Genomic DNA, 19,573 nt, shown 5'->3' on the forward strand with positions numbered 1-19,573 from the left:
GAGGTAAAACTCTCCAGTCGAAAAATGGCAGGAGAGAAAGCACAGTGCAGGCCCCTCCACCACCCATCAGATGATCCCAGGGAGTGGCCTCCAACAGTGACCTTCTGATCCGAACAGCTGAACAGAAAGGCTCCGTCTCACTGCTCAGCCTAGATCATACTGCTCCTTGTTACCCTCCTCTCCGCGTGTCCGATCCTACACTCCAGACAAGGCCGGCTGGAGGGCCTCCGCCTGTGTTCTTTAGTGACCTAAATAATCGAAGTCTGAATCCCCAGACTTTTGTGGTATCACAATTTAGTCCTGCAATGTCCTATAGTCACTCCACTTACTTGCTGATAGTCCCAACTGGAAAGACAGGTCTTTGAGAGGGAGCCCCACTCATCCTCCTACTTCTCTATTTGTACTTATATTGAAAATCTCCCAGCAGAGGGTGAAGGACACAACACAGTCCATATTCACGGATCTTTCTGGAGGCAATTAAGGTGACATCATCAACACACTAGACTTTTTAAAATGTATATCCTTTGGGGTGCCTGGCTGGCTCCTTGGTCAGAGCAGATGACTCCAAGCCTCATGTTGGGCATGGAGCTTACTTTAAAAAATAAAAATAAATAAAAAAGTATATCTTTTGATTCATTAACTGGCTTTCTTAAAGAAAGGAGAAAACCAGACATTTGTGTACAAATATATTCATCATTGTCATTTATAATAGGAAATCCTGGGAATTAACTTCTGCCAACAAGAGAATATTTAAATAAATTATAAATGGGATATCATATAGCCATTAAAATTATATTTGAAGATTATGTAATGACATAGGGAAACGTTCTTCATTTAACAACAAGAGAGAAAACGAGCACTAATACATAGAAGTGTTGGATCACTAGATATTGCATACCTGAAACTAGCACTGTATGTTAACTAACTGGAATTAAAATTTTTCAATTTTGGAAAAGAAATTGAAGGGAAAAGATTCTTCATTACGTCTAAATTAATACTCCAATTTTAAAACATACACACAAAGAAAAAAACGGCAAGAGAAACAGCAGAATGTTATCATTAGGCATCTTTGGGTGGTAGAATTGCAGTCAATTTTTATTTCCTTATTTGTATTTATTCGCACTTTCCAAATTCTCTACAAAAATTATGTAGAAAATAAAGGCATGCCTATAAGTATTATTGTACAATCTCTCTCTCTCTCTCTCTCTCTCTCTCTCTCTCTCACACACACACACACACACACACACACACACACACACTGTTTTGGGAACTCAGCAGGGAAATAACTATTGACTGACATGATCAGAACAAGAAGGAACTAATTTAACAATTAGCATGAACTTTTTAGTTTAAATAGAAAGGATCTCTTGACAGTCAGAACGAGTTACAAGGGAACTGATACTCCCTGGAGGATGTCATACTGAAAAATCTCTGGTATAGTTTAAGTGTGATATTGAAACAATGATCTGAGATACTGTTTGGTCCTAAAAATCTACAAATCTACTCTTGGACTTTTTCTCTTTAAAATGTTGACTTTTTATCATATCTTTAAACAAATTTAATAAGAAACTTCCATATAAAATGTTTAATATCAGGGCGTCTGGGTGGCTCAGTCGGTTGAGTGACCAACTTCAGCTCAGGTCATGATCTCTCACGGTTTGTGAGTTCGAGCCCCACGTCGGGCTCTGTGCTGACTCTGTGTCTCCCTCTCTCTCTCTGCCCCTCCCCCACTCATGCTCTGTCTCTCTCTCTCAGAAATAAACGTTAAAAAAAATTAAAAAAAATAAAATGCTTAATATATTTCAACTTATTAAAAATAAACTTATTACTTGGGGCACCTGGGTGGTTCAGTTGGTTGAGCATCCAACTCCAGCTCAGGTTGTGATCTCACGGTTTGTGGGCTTGAGCCCCACATCAGGCTTTGCAATGACAGTGCAGAGCCTACTTGGGATTCTCTGTCTCCCTCTCTCTCTGCCCCTCCCCTGCTTGTGTGAGCTCTCTCTCAAAAATACATAAATATTTTTTGAAAAATTTTTTAAATTGACCTATTACCAAGTAAATGATTTCTAATATACAATATTATATAAAAAGTGTATTTCTATGTCTATTGAGTAATAATTATCCTTCCCTGCTGAGTTCCTTTAGGAAAATGACTACGTCTCGTTCTCCTTTGTAATCCGTGCCTCCCAACACAGTGCCTAGACACCCGTGATGCTCTCAGGAAGCCTGTATGAAATTGAGTATGTAATGATATGCACACCTACCACATCCACTAATTGAGATATTGCCAGGCCAAACTTTATTTTTATTTTGTCATTCAGGTGTTCCACAGGACGAACCCATCTTTCGTAGTCTTGAAATAAATCCTTTAACAAACTATCTTCATGTTTTGCAACAAAGGATGGTTCAGCTAACCCTGTACAACAAATTTTGAAAAGTTAGTGTATCAACTTCTCTCCCACCAAATACCTCTACTTTAAAAAATGTTTGGCTTTATCAATGAACCAAACTATTATTTAGGTTATTAATGGAGCTCTTAAAATAAAACATTGATACAAATGTTTATGACCAATAAGGGACGCTGTGGTTCAGATACATTTCTTAGTTAAATCAGATGACTCACATGGAAGTACACTGAGTTCCTCAGGAAACATTCAGTACTTAATACAGAGTACTGTAATAAAAGATTTTAAGCTTTTAAATAAGTTACCAGGGCTGGAGGGGTTGCTTGTCATAAAATTCCAAACCTAGAAAATAGATGTTCCAGTAAAGTATCAACTGTAAATATAAAATACATAAGCTTTAATTTACATGATTTTAATATACAAACATACAAATACTGAATGAATTATTCAGATTCGTCATACCTTTGTTTGCTTTCCATTTGTATAAAATTACCTTAGGACCTAACACTTAAAAGAGAGAGAAACAAAATTTTAAAAATTTTAGATGCCATAGCCAAAGACTGGTTAGATTTATGGGTCACAGTTATGTTCAGACTTCTATGGAGCTTAGTTAAACATCTCTGAAGAAATGAGAGTTTCAGTGTTGAATGGGTTGGAGTCTCTGTTAGGATACCTGAAATGTGTGAAATTCAAGCTTGACATTGACTCAAGACCCATGATTTTACAGAGAAAAAACATTTACTTGAACCAAAATATCATTGGCTTATTTATCATAAAGTCCACATGCAGGGATTTATAGCTCATTACGGTCCTTCCCCAACCTCAACAAAATGGTCTGACAGAGAATTAGCACTTTCACAGAATCTTCTCTCTTTATTCTAACAGACCATGTTTTCTATGTGCAGCTATCAAAGAGCATCTCACTCCTCCAGCCAGAGGAAATGCCTATTTCTCCATCAGGAATGCAGCTTATTCCTAGAGCTTATGTCTTGCTCCCCTGGGCAATTTAGGATACTTGATTTAATCCCTAAATACCATAGATTTTGCACCATGCCTCCCATAAAAGACTCCTTATGTTAAAATGCACAGCGTTGGTGGGGTGCCTGGGTGACTCAGTTGGTTAAGCGTCCGACTTTAACTCCGGTCATGATCTTGCGGTTCATGGGTTCGAGCCCCTCCTCAGTGTCAGGCTCTGTGCTGACAGCTCAGAGCCCGGAACCTGCTTCAGATTCTGTGTCCCCCTTTCTCCCTGCCCCTCCTCTGCTCTCTGTCTCTCTCTGTCTCTCAAAAATGAATAAACGTTAAAAAAAAATTTTTTTTAATGCACAGTGTTGAAGAGATTTCAATTCAACTAGAATGTTTGTATTAGAGAGTCATTCTTTTTAATGTTTAAAAGCCATTAATTTTAGACCTTCATGTTAAAATACCATCACTGGGGTACCTGGCTGGCTCAGTGGGTACAGCATGTGACTCTTGATCTTGGGGTTCTGAGTTCAAACCCCACGTTGGGTGTGGAGCCTACTTAAAATTTTTAAAAATTTTAAATCAAATAGAATTACTGAAACATTTCTCCTTTCCTAATCCTATTTAAAAATTTTATGGACTCTGAAAAAAAAAATTATAGCCTCTGAAACACCAAAAGTTTGAGGTTGTTTGAAGGATAAAAATAACAAATAATATGTATTTTCATACCACCTAAGAACCTTTTGCCTTAGGGGAAAAGATACTAGCTTGAATAGCCACTTCAAATCTTCTTTGGAAGAAAGAAGATAGGACATAAATAAATTGATAAATTAATCCCAACATTCTACTAATGATAACCCTTAAGATACTGCCTTGTAAATATCTTCTTAGTACATTCAATATTATAAATACCATTTTTTAACACAGTTTTACACAAATGGCAGATACTAATGTCTGTGGTATTTTAGCACAAAACCTTAATCATGCATTCAATTCTTAGAGAATTTTCAGCTGGCTCTAAATGTTTTAGGTTTATGCTGCTCATAAACCTCAGAATGTTAAAAAGGAGAAGATCCAGTTCATTCCCCTCACTTCAAAACAAGGATATATGACCAAAGATGCCAGGACTAGACAGCTGGTTAATGGCGGAGCTGTGAAGGGTACGCAGGGCTCCCCTCCGCCTCTTGCTCCTTCCGCCCTAACCTTTTCCACCTGTGACAACTCTGTCAAAGTGCTTAGTTGGCGCTGCACTCTCTGAGAGCTCCAGCCCATACTAATTTTTGCTCATTCAACAAATATTTATTGGACATGTGCCTCATATTAGGCACTATGCCAAGTGCTGGGAACACATGGACAAACAAAGACAGTAGGAAAGACTGACAAAGTATGTGTGATACTGTATGTAAGCTGCATTCTATAGAAACCGAATCAGGGGCCTGGGTGGCTCAGTCAGTTAAGCATCCAACTTTTGGTTTCAGCTCAGGTCATTATCTCACAGTACGTGCTTGGAATTCTCTCTCCCTCTCTTTCTCTGCCCCTGTCCCACTCACTCTCTCTCTCTCTCTCTCTCAAAATAAATAAACTTAAAAAAAATTTTTTAAAGAAACTGAATCAAACGGAAATATTCTTTTTAAAAACTTGTTTTGAATAGTTAACATTTGCTCATTCTACTCAAAATAAATGGCTTAAATCAATTACTTTTGAACCTCGCTTCCTCAGAGTCCCAGGGCATTTCTTTTTCATACTATTTTTGACCAAGATTGTATACTATTTAGCATATACCGTTCTATGCTGTTTTCCAATTATATCACATAAGTCTTGGATCTCCAAAGAAACCAATGTCCTAAAAGGTAAAAATCATTTCTATACTTTAGCATTTCTACAGCCCTAAGTATAATGCTGATCACAATAGTTCCCTTAATACATTTTAGTTTTCCTTCCCTTACTGACTTAAAAAGAGAACTAGGAGAAAGTATTTGCAATCATTTATATAAGGGGCGTATATCTAGAATACATAAAGGACCATTACAAACCAATAATAAAAAGGCGAAATAACCCAATTTTAAAATGAGTAAGGGGTCTGAATAGACATTTTTCCAAAGAGGAACAGCCAGTAAGTATCTGAAAAGATATCCAACACCTTTACCATCAGAAAAATGCAAATCAAAGCTACCATTTCCCACCCAGTAGGAGGGCTGCAGTCAAACACGGAGACAGCAACAAGTGTTGGAGAGGGTGTGGAGACACTGGGACCCTTATACACTCCTGATGGGAATGTAAAATGGTGCAGTTGCTTTGGAAAACATTTGGCAGTTCCTTAAAAAGTTAAATATAGGGTCACAACACCTAGCAATTCCATTCCTGGTACCCACCCCACAGAAATGAAAACAGCTGTCCACACAAAACTTGCACCCGACTGTTCACAGCATTATTCATAAGAGCCAAAAAGTGGAAACAACCCAAACGTCCATCAAATGACAAATGGATAAAATGTGGAATATCCAATGGAATATTAATTTGCCATTAAAATTAATGAATTAATGATACATGATACAGGTGAACTTTTTAAGTATTAAGTATTATGCTAAGTAAAAGAAGCCAGTCACAAAGACTATATATTATATTATATGATTCCATTTACATGAACTATCCAGAATAGGCAAAGAGGATGGTCTGGGGGAAGAGGGAGGAAAAAAATGTTCAAATGTCAATTTTGGTGACAGTCACACTAGCCTGAATATACTAAAAATCAGTGAATCATGCACTTTAAATAGGTGAACTAAATGCTGTGGGAATTATATATGGATAATGCTGTTACTAAAAAGAGAAACTTACAGCACTTTGGTGGCTCAGCCAGTTAAGCAGCCTACTCTTGATTTTGGCTCAGGTTGTGATCTCACGGTTTGTGAGTTCAAGCCCCACGCTGGGCTCTGCACTGATAACGCAGAACTTGCTTTGGATTCTCTCTCTCTGCCCTTTCCCTGCTTGTATTCTCTCTAAATAAATAAATAAACTTTAAAAAAAAAAAAAAAAAAAAAATATATATATATATATATATATATATATATATATATATATATATATATATATAAATAAAAAGAGAACCTCTTTATGACTGAATTATGACTGGGAAATACATGTACAATACAGCAGTGAATCACAGTTGAGAACATGTAACAAGCAATATAACTATAACCTTTGGAAAATTTTTATTTGAATAGTTATTCCACAAGTTTTCCTTTGCAAATAATAAAAATAAAACCAAATGTGCAATGCCACTGCACTTATTTTCTTTATTTCTTTCTAATATTTTACACCTTTCCTAGTAATAGTCTATTTTTTTTTTAAATTAAGACTTTATTCCTCTAAACAAACACTGGTGAATTCTACCAAACATTCAAAGAAGAATTAACACTAACCCTTCTCAAATTCTTTCAAAATACAGAAGAGGAATAAACACTTTCAAATTCATTTTCCCAGGCCAGCATCACCCTGATACCAAAACCAGACAAGGACTCCACAGAAAAGAAAATCCAATCCAATCCAAAGATCAATATCCCTGATAAACACATATGCAATAATCCTCAACAAAACACATTAGCAAATTGAATCAACAACACATTAAAAGGATCATACACCATGAATGGGTGGGATTTATTCTAGGGATGCTACATGGTTCAATATCAACAATATCCACAAATCAATATGATAAACCACACTTAAAAAATGAAAGATAAAAACCATCCGATCATCTCAACAGATGCAAAAAAAGAATCTTTTTTTTCAACATCCATTCATGATAAAAAAAAAAAAAACCTTTCAACAAAGTGAGTAGAGAGGAAGCATACTCAATATAAGAAAGGTCATATAAAGGAGAGCCTGGGTGGGTCAGTCAGTTAGGCATCTGACTCCTGATTTTGGCTCAGGTTATAATCTCATGGTGAGTTCGAGCCCCATGTCAGGCTCTGTACTGACAGTGTAGAGCCTGCTTGGGATTCTCTCTCTCTCCCCTTCTCTCTCTGCCCCTCCCCTGCTCGCTCGCTCGCTCTCTCTCTCTCTCTCTCTCTCTCTCAAAATAAGCTTTTAAAAGTGAAAGTCCATATATGACAAGCCTACAGTTAACACCATACTCAAAAGTGAAAAGCTGAAAGTTTTCTTCTCTAGGATCAGGAAAAAGACAAGGATGTCCACTCTCACCACTTCTATCCAAAACAGTACTGGAAGTCCTAGCCACAGCGATGAGGCAACAATAAGGAATAAAATGTATGTAAATCAGGAAGAAGTAAAACTGTCACTATTTACAGATGACATGATGCTATATATAGAAAACCCTAAAGACTCCATCAAAAAAATGGTTAGGGGGCACGTGGGTGGTTCAGTTGGTTAGGCATCCGACTCTTGGTTGCAGCTCAGGTCAGGATCTCAACAGTTTGTGGGTTCAAGCACCACATTGGGTTCTGCACTGACAGCACAAAGCCAGCTTGGGATTCTGTCTCTCTCCCTCTCTTTCCACCTCCCTTTCTCACTTTCTCCCTTAAAATAAATAAATAAACATTTTTTTAAAAATGGTTAGAACAAATTCAATAAATCAATATACAAAAATCTGTTGCATTTCAATACTGAACTGATAATGAACTATCAGAAAGAGAAACAAGTAAATAATCCCACTTACAACTGCATTAAATTATAGTTATAAACTTAATCAAGGAAGTGAAAGATGTGTACACTGAAAACTATAAGATATTAATGGAAGAAGTTGAAGATGATACAAATAAATGGAAAGATATTCCATGCTCATGGATTGTAAGAATCAGTATTGTTAAAATGTCCAAACTATCCAAAGCAACCTACAGGTTCAATGTAATCCCTATCAAAATTCCAATGGTCTTTTTCCACAGAAATAGAATAAATAATCCTAAAATTTGTATGAAACTACAAAATACTCTGAATAGCCAAATCAATCTTGAGAAAGAACAAAAAAGCTGGAGGCATCATGCTCCTTGATTCCAAACTATATTACAAAGCTACAGTAAAATATAATCAAAACAGTGTGGTCTAGGTATATAAACAAACATAGATATCAATGGGACGGAATAAAAAGCACAGAAATAAATACATGCAAATATGATCAATTAATTTATGACAAAGAAGCCAAGCCAAAAATATACAATGGGAAAAGCACAATCCTTCAGAAATTGTGTTTGGAGAACTGGACAGCCACATGCATAAGAATGCTACTCGACCACTATGTTACACCATACACAAAATTAACTCAAAATGTATTAAAGATTTGAATGTAAGACTTGAAACCATAAAACTCCTAGAAGAAAACATAGGTAATAAGCTCCTTGTCATTGATCTTGGCGATGATTTTATGACCTCAACACCAAAAGCAAAGGCAACAAAAGCAAAAATAAATAAGTGGAACTACATTAAACCAAAATTCTTCTGCTCAGCAAGGGAAACCATTAACAAAATGAAAAGGCAACTACCGAATGGGAGAAAATATTTGCAAATCATATATCTGTAAAGGGGTTAATATCCAAAATTTAATTTAAGGAACTCCTACAGCTCACTAGCAAGACAAACAATCCAATTTAAAAATGGGCAGAGAATATGAATAGACATTTTTCCCAAGAAGACATACGGATCACCAACAGCTACGTGAAAAGGTGCTCAACATCACTGACGATCAGGGAAACGCAAATCAGAACAATGAGATACCACCTCACACCTGTTAGAATGGCTATCATTAAAAAAGTCAAGAAAAAGACAAGCGTTGGCAAGGATGTGGAGAAAGAGAAACCCTCATGCAGTTGGTGTGAATGTAAATTAGTGCGGCCATTCTGGAAACCAGTATACAGATTCCTCAAAAAATTAATAATAGAACCACCACATGATCCAGCAATCCCACTTCTAGGTATTGATCCGAAGAAAATGAAAACACTGATTCAACACTAACCCAACCCAACTCCGAAGAAGGAAATCTTGCCATTTCTGACATCATGAATGGACCTTGAGGGAATTACACTAACTGAAATAAGTCAAAGACAATGTATGACCTCACTTCTATATGGAATATTTATTTTTAAAAGGTCACAAATGCAGAAAACAGATTGATGGTTAACAGAGGCGGGGGTGGAACGGCTGGACAAAATGCATAAAGGGGATCGAAAGTACAAGGCTTCGGATATAAAGTAAAATGTCATAGTGATACAATACGCAGCACGGTGACTGTAGGTAATAATACTGTGTTGCATATTTGAAAGATGCTGAGAGGGTAGACCTTGAAAATTCTCATCAGAAGAAAAAAAATTGAAAGTGTGCGTGGTGAAGGATGTTAGTTAGACTTATTGTGGAGATCATAAAAAATAATTTAAAAACTGTTTTTAAGAGATTATTTTGTAGAGCAGTTTAAGGTTCATAGCAAATTTGAGGGAAAGGGATAGAGATTTCCTACATATTCCCTGCCCCCCAACACGCACAGCCTTCCCGTTACCAACATCCCCCACCCGAGTGGCACATTTGTTACAAATGATGAACAACACTCATACATCATTATCGCCCAAAGTCCGTGATTCACATTATGATTCAGCCTTAGTCTTATATATTCTGTGGGTCTGGACAATGTATAATGGCATGTATCCATCATTACCACATCAGAGTGAGTATTTTCACCGCCTTAAAAATCCTGTGTTCTGCCTATTTGGCCATCCTCGCCACAACCCCTGGCAACCACTGATCTTTTTTACTGTCTCCATAGTTTCATCTTTAACAGTCTATTTTTGAGGACTGTTTTGACAAATAGAAAATGACATTTGCTATGGTCTGAATGTTTGTGTCCCTCCCCCTCCCCCCACATTCAGGTTCAAATCATCACCCTCAAAGGTGATGGTATGAGCAGGCAGGGCCTCTGAGAGGTGCTTAAGTCATGAGGGTGCAGCTCCCATGACTGGAATTAGTGCCTCATAAAAAAGTCTCCAGAGAGCTTCCCAGCCCCTTCTGCCACGTGAGGGCACAAGACGTGTCCTGGAAGAGGACCCTCATCTCGGACTCCCAGCCTTCGGAAGTGTGAGAGATACATCCCTGTAGTTTACAAGCTGCCCAGTCTGTTACACTGTGTTACAGCAGAGCCAACCGGGACAGCACAGGAGTCCCGAAAATGTCATCTGCACACTCAACGTCAACAGCAAAAGCGCAGACACCCTTCACAGGTGAACAGGCTGAAGTGTGAGAGGTTGCCCAGGATCGTACACCAAAAGGCTGGGAGGCTGACTTGTCATCAGGCTGTGAGGCCGGATTTGTCACCAAAGCCCATGTTTTCCCACATCAACTGATTGCACCTGCTTAGGTTAAGTGCCAGTTAATAGAACTCTGCCACTCAGGTCAGTCCTCTTTCCTCTTAGGTTTCCTGAGATGATAGAAATTTGAGAATAGGGATTCTTTATGCATTTAAATGTTAAGCACTAACATATATAATGATATAGAGAAATATCTTTATGTTTTTTAGTCATAGATGTGATCCCTCCCCTGGGAGGGGATCCTGATGCCTTCCCGATGCCAATTGTCCCAGAATTACATAAAGAAGAATACTATCGCTCTCTCAAACATTACTGGTACAAACGACAGTGTTACTGCCTCTTTGAAAAAATAATCTTGTAATATTTCAATCTTGCAAAATGTATCAGAAAGTATATATCCCTCTGATCCAGCAACCCCACACCTGACTCCCAAAGCAATAAAAGCACCGATACATTGGGACACGCTTACACCAAAGTTTACCTCCGTGAACATTACAGCAAATACCTGGAAACAACACAACCAAAGAGAGTGGGGTTTGTCCATGACATACATGATGCAGTTGTTAAAAGGCTTACAATGGTGTCAAGACCACTCATAATGGGGAAAGGACAGTTTCTTCAACAAATAGTATTGGGAAAACTGATATCCACACACAAAAGAAGCTGGACCCTTACCTTACACCATATATAAAAATCAAAATGGATTTAGTTACATTTAAATGTAAGAACTAAAACCATAAAACTCCCAGAAGAGGGGCACCCAGGTGGTTGGTTAAGCCTGATTTCAGCACAAGTCATCCACCACCATGAGACTGAGCCCCATATGAGCTCCGCGCTGAGTATGGAGCCTGCCTGGGATTCATTCTCTCTCTCCCTCCCTCTCTCTCTCCCTCTCTCTCTCTCTCTCCCTCTCTGTCTCTCTCCTTCTCTCTCTCCCTCTCTCCCTCTCTCTCCCTGTCTCTCCCTCTCTCTCTCTCCCTCTCTCTCCCTGTCTCTCTCTCTCTTTACCCCTCCCACACTCTCTCTCTCTGCCCCTCCCCTGCTGGTGCATGCGCTCTCGCTCTCAATCAATCAATAAATTTTTTTTAATTTATTAAAAAAAAAAAAAAACTCCTGGAAGAAAACACAGGGCAAAAGCTTCATGACACTGGACTTTGTGATGATTTCTTGGTTATGACAACAAAAGCACAAGCAACAAAAACAAAAATAGACAAATGGGACACCTCTAACTCAAAAACTTGTGCACATCAGTGGGGGGATAAGACTGATAGTGCTCAAGGGTACAAACTTGTAACAAGCAGTAAATAAGCCATAGAGATCCAAAGTAAGGTATGACACATATAGAGGATAGTACTACACAGTAATTTTGTCATGTGATAAATATTGCTTATTACAACATATAAATGTATCATAGTAACATCTGTACATCCTCAGTTTATACAATGTTAAATGTCAAACTCAGTTAAAATAAATATCTTTTTTAAAGTTTCAAAATAAAACTACATCAAAGGACACATTCAACAGAGTGAAAAGGCAACCTACGGGATGGGAGAAAATGTTTGCAAATCATGTATCCACTAAAGGATTAATATCTAGACTACAAAAAAAACTCCAACTCAACAACCAAAAAAACCCACAAATAATCTAATTTAAAGATGAGCAAATAGACATTTGAACAGACACCTCTCCAAAGATGACATTAAAAAGGGAAACAAGGGGTGCCTGGGTGACTCAGTCGGTTACGTGTCCAACTTCAACTCAGGTCATTTTCTCACGGTCCGTGGGTCTGAGCCCCAGGTCCTGCTCTGTGTTGACAGCTCAGAGCCTGCTTTGGATTCTGTCTCCCTCTCTCTCCCCCTCCCCCTTCTCAAAAATAAACATTACAATTTTTTTAAATGGTGGGCAAGCATGTGAACAGATGCTCAATATCACTGATCATTAGAGAATGCAAATCGAAATCACAAGGTATCACCTCTATCAAAAAATAAGGAAAGAAAAAAAGAAAGAAAAACATGTGTGGGAGAGAACTGGAGAAGTTGGAGCCCCAGTGCCCCGTTAGTGGGAAAGTGAAATGATGCAACAATGTGGAAAATAGTATGGAAGTTTCTCAAAAAATTAAAAACGAATTACAATAGCATCCACAAATCCCACTTGGGCATATATATCCCAAAGAACTGAAAGCCAGTCTTGAGATAACTTGCACACCCACGTGTAGGCAGCACTAGTCACAAGAGCCACGTGACGGAAGCCCCCCAAATGTCCATCTGCAGATGAAGAGATGCACAGAATGTGGGGCACACAGCACACTGGAATATCATTCAGCCTTAAAAAGGAAGGAAATACGGACACCTGCCACAATGCGGATGAATCCTGAGGACATTATGCTCAGTGAAACAGGCCAGTCACAAAAAGACAAATACTGCATGATTCTACTTTTATATGAGGCATCTGAAGCAGTCAAACTCATAGACACAGAAAGTAGGATGTGGTCACCGGGGGCAAGGAGCGGGAGAAACGGAGACTTTTTGTTCAGTAAGTACAGAGCTTCCATTTTGCAAGAGAAAAAAGTTCTGGAGATCCATAGCACAATGTGAGTATACCTAACACGCAGTACTGAACCATATATTTAAAAATGGTTATGATGATAAATCTTATGCTATATGGGTTTTTTTTTTACAAGTAAATACTTTTTTAAACTCTTTTTTAAAAACTCTAATTGAAACTATCACCCACACAAAAGACATCTCAAAATTCAAATGCAAAAGAAGTTTGTAATAAGCCGCAAAAAATAAAAAAATGACAAAGCGCAACAAAAGGCCGAGATGAATTTCCATGAGGCACTGCTACAGAGAAAAAGGTACAGAAAAGACTTGTAAAGCCATCCGTGATTAAAATCCACCTAGCTCTATGATTCTACATGCCTGAAGAAAAAGGAGGGAGACAGAAGAGGTGGGGAGGGGGGAATACAGACAAGAAAGGGGGAAAATACTGCACTAAATTAAAAACATAATTCTCAAGCAGTCACTCTTCACATAAGCTACAAGTTTCTTAAACCTTCCCACACCTTCATATGTGCTCGGCACACAGGCAAAGTGCTAAGTTTAGGTAAATTTTAGGTATCAGTTATTAGGAGAAAAGTGAAGCAGAATTTCTACGTAAGAACTGGACTTTAGGACTGAGCGGATGGCCCCTTCCTCTCACATGCCCAGCTTTATAATGGTGGTTTGAGCCACGGCTCAGGCTTCTGCTTAATGAATACCCTTTCCTACATTGCATTTCTACTAAGAAACTTCTAACTCATAACTATGTGTTATCAGGAACAGAAGCAAGTGGTGGTAGATGTGGAAATTCAACTCAGGTCCCTGAAGAGTACTCTGAGCCCGCGTGACGCTTAGATTGGCTGTCATCCCAGCGTCCCCTCGGCCCAGGGCCTGCACACTCCGGTGCCAGCATGTATCCTCTCGCTCTCTTCTCTCCTCGGTCTTTTCCTCCGCTCAGCAAGGGAATTATTTTCTCCTGTCAAGTAGCAGCTTTGTTCTGATGAGTAGTGAAAGGGTTAACAGCACGCAGGGACAGACAGGGGCCCCGGGGAGGGGGACTGGCTGTGGCTGTGGGTGGGGGGCTGCAGGGCAGCAGGTTTGGGGGAAGGAAAAAAAAAGGATAAATTCCACAGACCTGCCTGTGCTGTCTGCCATGAGCAGTCTCACAAACTGTTATCCAGTTCCTGATAAGGTCCCCAAAAAAAAGGGACAAAAATCCTTGGCATCAACCCAGTGGGGACCCCTGTAACTCTCAGAGTTTTGTGCTTTCGCTCAATAAACTGCCGCTTTGCTCACTCTCTGCTGTCCCAACATTCACTCCTCGACCCCAGAGACAGGGACCAGCGTCTCTCCCACCCTCCTGTAACACTGCCATTATAGCGTGTGTACCAAGTCCCTTCTGTTCCCCATGGCAGACTAGGTTTTAGAAACTAAAAAAAAAAAAAAAAAAAAAAAAAAAAAAGGCAAATTTTAACTCCTTATGTCTGTTTGCTGTCACATCCTGCTTCATCTCAAGTATGAGCACAGTACTACCTGACTGGAGCAGGTAGGAGGAAGGGCCAAAGCGTAAAAACAAACAAACAAACAAACAAACAAACAAACAAACCAGGAACAACATAAAAGGGGCATTTCATATTTCAAAAATATTATCTGGTCACACTGATCTCCTCAAAACTAAAAATCACATTTTGCCCCTCGAATACCCAACTCTACCTATCAAGAAATGACTGGATCAGTGAGCTATGCTACTTCCAACATTTGAAACCAGAAAAACGGCTTTGTCAGTGTCATGAAGAAATGTCTCTCTCAAATCCCCCAAGTTTAAGAACTGGCGTGTGCACTTTCCCCTGGAGAGTCGGGGTACCTCCGTGTGGAAAAGCAGAGGCTTGCATACAGCGCCCGCCTCTTCCTGCAGCAGTGACGGACACACTTGGTGCCTGTGACTTGACCTTATTTTCAGTTCCTTATTGTCTCCGACACGGTCAAAATCAGGAAGCACACTGTTTCCACCAGCTGCTACCTGCGAGTGACGGCACACGACGGGCATTCCCGCGCAGCCACCTCCTCGTCCAACAACGCCCTTCCCTGCTGCCCACAGAGCCATTCTCAACACCTTTCCAGTCTACACCAGCGATCACAAACAATCCTAACTAAAATCAAAATCTCTTATTCTAGGAGTTCTTACTGATAAAAATAAAATGCTGTCAGGCACACCTCCTTCGTGTACCATGAACAAGCCAGAAGGTGATTCACACTCTACATTAGTGGTTTTGTCTGACCAAAAAGTAAAAAACTAGAACACACACACGCGTGACAGTAATAGCTCTCAGTCATAGCGTGCTAATATGATATCCAACATGTCACTTAATAGAGGAATTTTGTCATTAGTCACTCCTGCTTTCTTTTCAAGGAGAATAACTTTGTGCCTGGGTTTATGACCTTCTTACCTACAGTAGGCCTTAAACCCAATTTTGTCACATAGAATTCATTCTACTTTGAATGATGTCTCTGGGATCTTGGTCTCTCTTCTTGCTTTGGTAACAAAATTCATCAATTTTATATTATTTATTCAAGAAAAGAATTGGTTCACCGGAGAGGGCACGGTCTTTTGCAAACATCATAAATGCTTTCTGGGCTGCCATTATTTGACAAAGTTTCACAGTAAAATAGCCCTAGGGTACTGGGGAATGGATTACTGATATGGTTAAATCTGATTTTCAGATAAGCATGGTTTTGCTTTCCTTTTTGGGGAGTACACGTGACATCGCTATATTTGCAGACTGATTTATCTGACCACATACAGACTTACACTCTGTATGCACACTGCATTTATGGCAAAATTATGAATTGTACATTACTATTTATTTTCACTGTGTTAGCCACAGATCCTTCTCATAAAAGGGGATATATGCAAAACGATAGTAACAAAAAAAGCAAACTAAGCTAACGTCAATAATAATCTTTAAATTACATGAAGTCTAGCTAAACTCCACACCATTAACGTGTTAGGTAAGACAGTCAATTCACTCAACGCACATTCCTTAAGAAGGCAAATACTAAGAACACAAAAAGGGAAAAACCATAGCTAATCTTACATTTCAAGTTTGTGAGTGGTTTGCAAAAAACTCTAATTCCAGTGCTGACCATCGGACAGACCTCAGAAACGCCGATCCAGCTACAGTCTCCCGGAAGCTGCTGGCACGGGTGCCTCCAACCCTTACTTACAGAGACTTTTGTTTCAAGGTACCCAACAATTACTTGCAGAAACGTTTTAGGAGGCCTGTAAAATCGCACTCAGCAATGGAGATCCTAAGAATTCTACTCTAGCTCTCCATTTATTTATAACAGACAATCCCAAAAGGTCATTTCCAAGGGTACTGCAACTAAAATGAACTTAAGGAAAGACCACTCGTGAGGCACCTGTGTCTCCGACACAGAGCGCTCCTCTGAGTCCACACCTGAATGTCCATTTCTCATTCAAGATAGTGAAACCACATACAGTTTCAAAGAAATGTAACCTTGCTCCCTCATTTTAGCGTGCTCAAGAGGGAGGGATGCTGCAAAGCCAAAAACCTTAATCTGCACACTCGGCACCGCTAAACCCCCCGTTAACCTCCATTTGCCACAATTCTCTAATCTGTGTGAAACAGGCACACGGTAAAGGGACCACAGACTCAATGTGCACATAACCAAATACACGACCTTCCCTGTCCTGCCCGTTGCAGTGAATGCTTCCACCATCTGCCGAGTTACAACTTTAAAACCTAGGAGTCGTCCTTTACATGACCTTCTCCTCACGTGCATATCCAACCCATCAGGAAACCGTTGGTTTCACCTCTAAACGTTTCTCAGATCCGTGCATGTCTTCTCACCCCACTGCCGCTGTCCTAGCACGAGCTGTCTGCGTCTCTCATCAGGGCCAGAGCAAGCCTACTGCCCGAAGCAGGCTCCTCAGCCCCCGCAGTCAGTTCTCCATGCAGACAGCCAAGCCATCTTTCCAAACACAGATCTGACGGTACCTCCTTGCTTAAAACCCTTCCGTGGTTTTCATTAAGGCAGACCAAATCCTTAAGGCCACATCCCACCCGGTCTGTCCCCACCAGCCTCTCCTGGCGTGACTCTCCCCTGTGCTCTCTGCTCGAACTCACCACGGGCTTCCCTCCAGCAAGCAGTGTGCTTCTTCCCTGTCAGAGACACTCTCCCTCCCCCTCACCTACCCAACTCCCACTGGGCCTGCAGGTGTCAGCCCAGGCATCACTTCCTCAGGGATCTTCCCTGCCCCCAAAGTCTCCATTAGGATCCTCTGCATAAACCATGTTCCTTACCTGGGGTGCACTTACACAATCCTGCATGTGTTTGATCAATGTCTGTCCTCCCCACTATGGTGTAAATTGATGGCAATGGGTGGTTTATTCATCATATCCCCAGCACCTGACAACATAGTGGCACATAATAGGTGCTCAGTGTGTTGAATATATGAATGAATAAATGAATCAGCACCATCTGACAATTCCCATTTATCTCTAATGATTCAGCAACGATTACACAGCTACACAAATTTGCTCTTAACCACCGAGTCCCTAGACATAGCTTCTTGAAGTTAGAGATCCCACAATCACTGATTTCTACCTAAAACTTCCTCAATACCCCAACAAAGATGATCTTCCTGCAGACTACTCTAGGCAGTAAAACCTTGCAAAAGCAGAAGGAAGCAGTTTTCTGTGCATTGAGCACTCTAGACACAGTGCAATGACAGTTCAGTTAGAAGCTTTCCTCAAATCTATATGCTGTAAAGCTAATAATAATAATTAGAAAATCAGGGGCACCTGGGTGGCTCAGTCGGTTGAACATCCAACTTGATTTCAGCTCATGTCATGATTTCACAGTACATGGGTTCGAGCCCCATGTTGGGCTCCTGGACAGAGCCTGCTTGGGATTCACTCTGTCTCCATCTCTCTCTCTCTCTCTCTCTCTCTCTCTCTGTCTCTGTCTCTGTCTCAAAATAAATAAATAAACTTAAAAAACAAAACAAAAAGAATCTTCTCCCCCCCCCCAGGAAAAAAAAAAGAAAAGAAAAGAAAAGAAAGGAAATCAACCTATGTAAAGATCCTAAGTCACATCTCAGAAAAACAAAAGGAACCAAGGAGTGAAGCACACTAAAAATAAGATAAGAACAACAACAAAAAACAAATGGAGCGACCCTTCCAAAGTAAAGATACAACTAGTAAGGGAAAAACTAAATTGAATACCTGAAAAGTACAAATATGGATAATGTAACATTCTGAAGGATTTAAATTTGGGTTTTACAAATTCAGTTTTAACTCTGAACATCATTACTCCAGTATTGTCTCAAGTTGGAGGAATTATGAGAATGTCTTACCAAAAGAATTTCACTTTCAAGTTACCCAACGAAACCACATACATTTTCAAAAAAACGTAACCTTTCTCCTTAATTTTTAGTCGGATGAATAGGAGAGGACACAGAACTTCAAAGCTGAAAGACTCAGTCTACATACTTGACACTAATTATCTGTTAACCTCCATATGTCACCATTTTCTAAAATAAGGATATCCGTTGGCAAAATGTCAATAATTGTTAAAAGTGTATGGTGGCATGCCTGGGGCTCAGTCAGTTGAGCGCCTGACTTGGTTTGGGATCAGGTCACGATACCACAGTTTGTGAATTTGAGACCTGTGTTGGGCTCCATGCTGATGGCACGGAGCCTGCTTGGGATTCTCTCTCTCCTCCTCTCTCTCTCACTCCGCCCCTCCCCTGCTCACATGCTCTCTCTCAAAATAAATAAATAAACTTAAGAAAAGAAAGTCTACGGCAAAAACTCTTCAATCCATTATTCTTGAATATTCTTGTGTATTTTTCAGCTTTTCCACTATAAAACATTATAAAAAGAATACCTTCCGCTTTGCTGCCTCACTGTTACGCAAAGTAAAGTAATGTACATTATTTTTTTTTTTTTTTTAATTTTTTTTTTTTTTCAACATTTTTTTTTATTTATTTTTGGGACAGAGAGAGACAGAGCATGAACGGGGGAGGGGCAGAGAGAGAGGGAGACACAGAATCGGAAACAGGCTCCAGGTTCCGAGCCATCAGCCCAGAGCCTGACGCGGGGCTCGAACTCACGGACCGCGAGATCGTGACCTGGCTGAAGTCGGACGCTTAACCGACTGCGCCACCCAGGCGCCCCAGTAATGTACATTATTTTACAAAGTCAGGCAGTGTCTACAGTTTAAAATGTTTTTAAGGGGCACCTGACTCACTCAGTTGGAAGAGCATGCAACTCTTGATCTTGAAGTCATGAGTTTGAGCCCCATATCGGGTGTGGAGATTACTTTAAAAATAAAAATA

At 39.8% G+C, this 19,573-nt stretch overlaps 1 protein-coding gene across 12 annotated transcripts in view; it reads right to left on the minus strand.

The window, feature by feature from the left end:
* Positions 1-19,573, minus strand: part of CHRNA5 (cholinergic receptor nicotinic alpha 5 subunit) — a 59,320-nt gene that overhangs the window by 21,595 nt on the left and 18,152 nt on the right. For 10 of the 12 annotated variants that reach the window (XR_006203246.1, XR_006203245.1, XM_042940742.1 and 7 more), the window contains one exon: positions 2,265-2,416. Coding sequence is in view for 6 of the 12 variants with exons in the window: in XM_042940742.1 (XP_042796676.1) it covers positions 2,265-2,416 (152 nt within the window). In the remaining 6 variants the exon portion in view is untranslated. Of the gene's footprint in view, positions 1-2,264; positions 2,417-17,534; positions 17,597-19,573 lie in introns of those variants that run through there. The other 2 variants (XM_042940746.1, XM_042940743.1) reach the window with 2 other exon arrangements.

Source organism: Panthera leo, chromosome B3 (genome assembly GCF_018350215.1).
Source record: "Panthera leo isolate Ple1 chromosome B3, P.leo_Ple1_pat1.1, whole genome shotgun sequence".
Lineage (NCBI taxonomy): Eukaryota > Metazoa > Chordata > Mammalia > Carnivora > Felidae > Panthera > Panthera leo.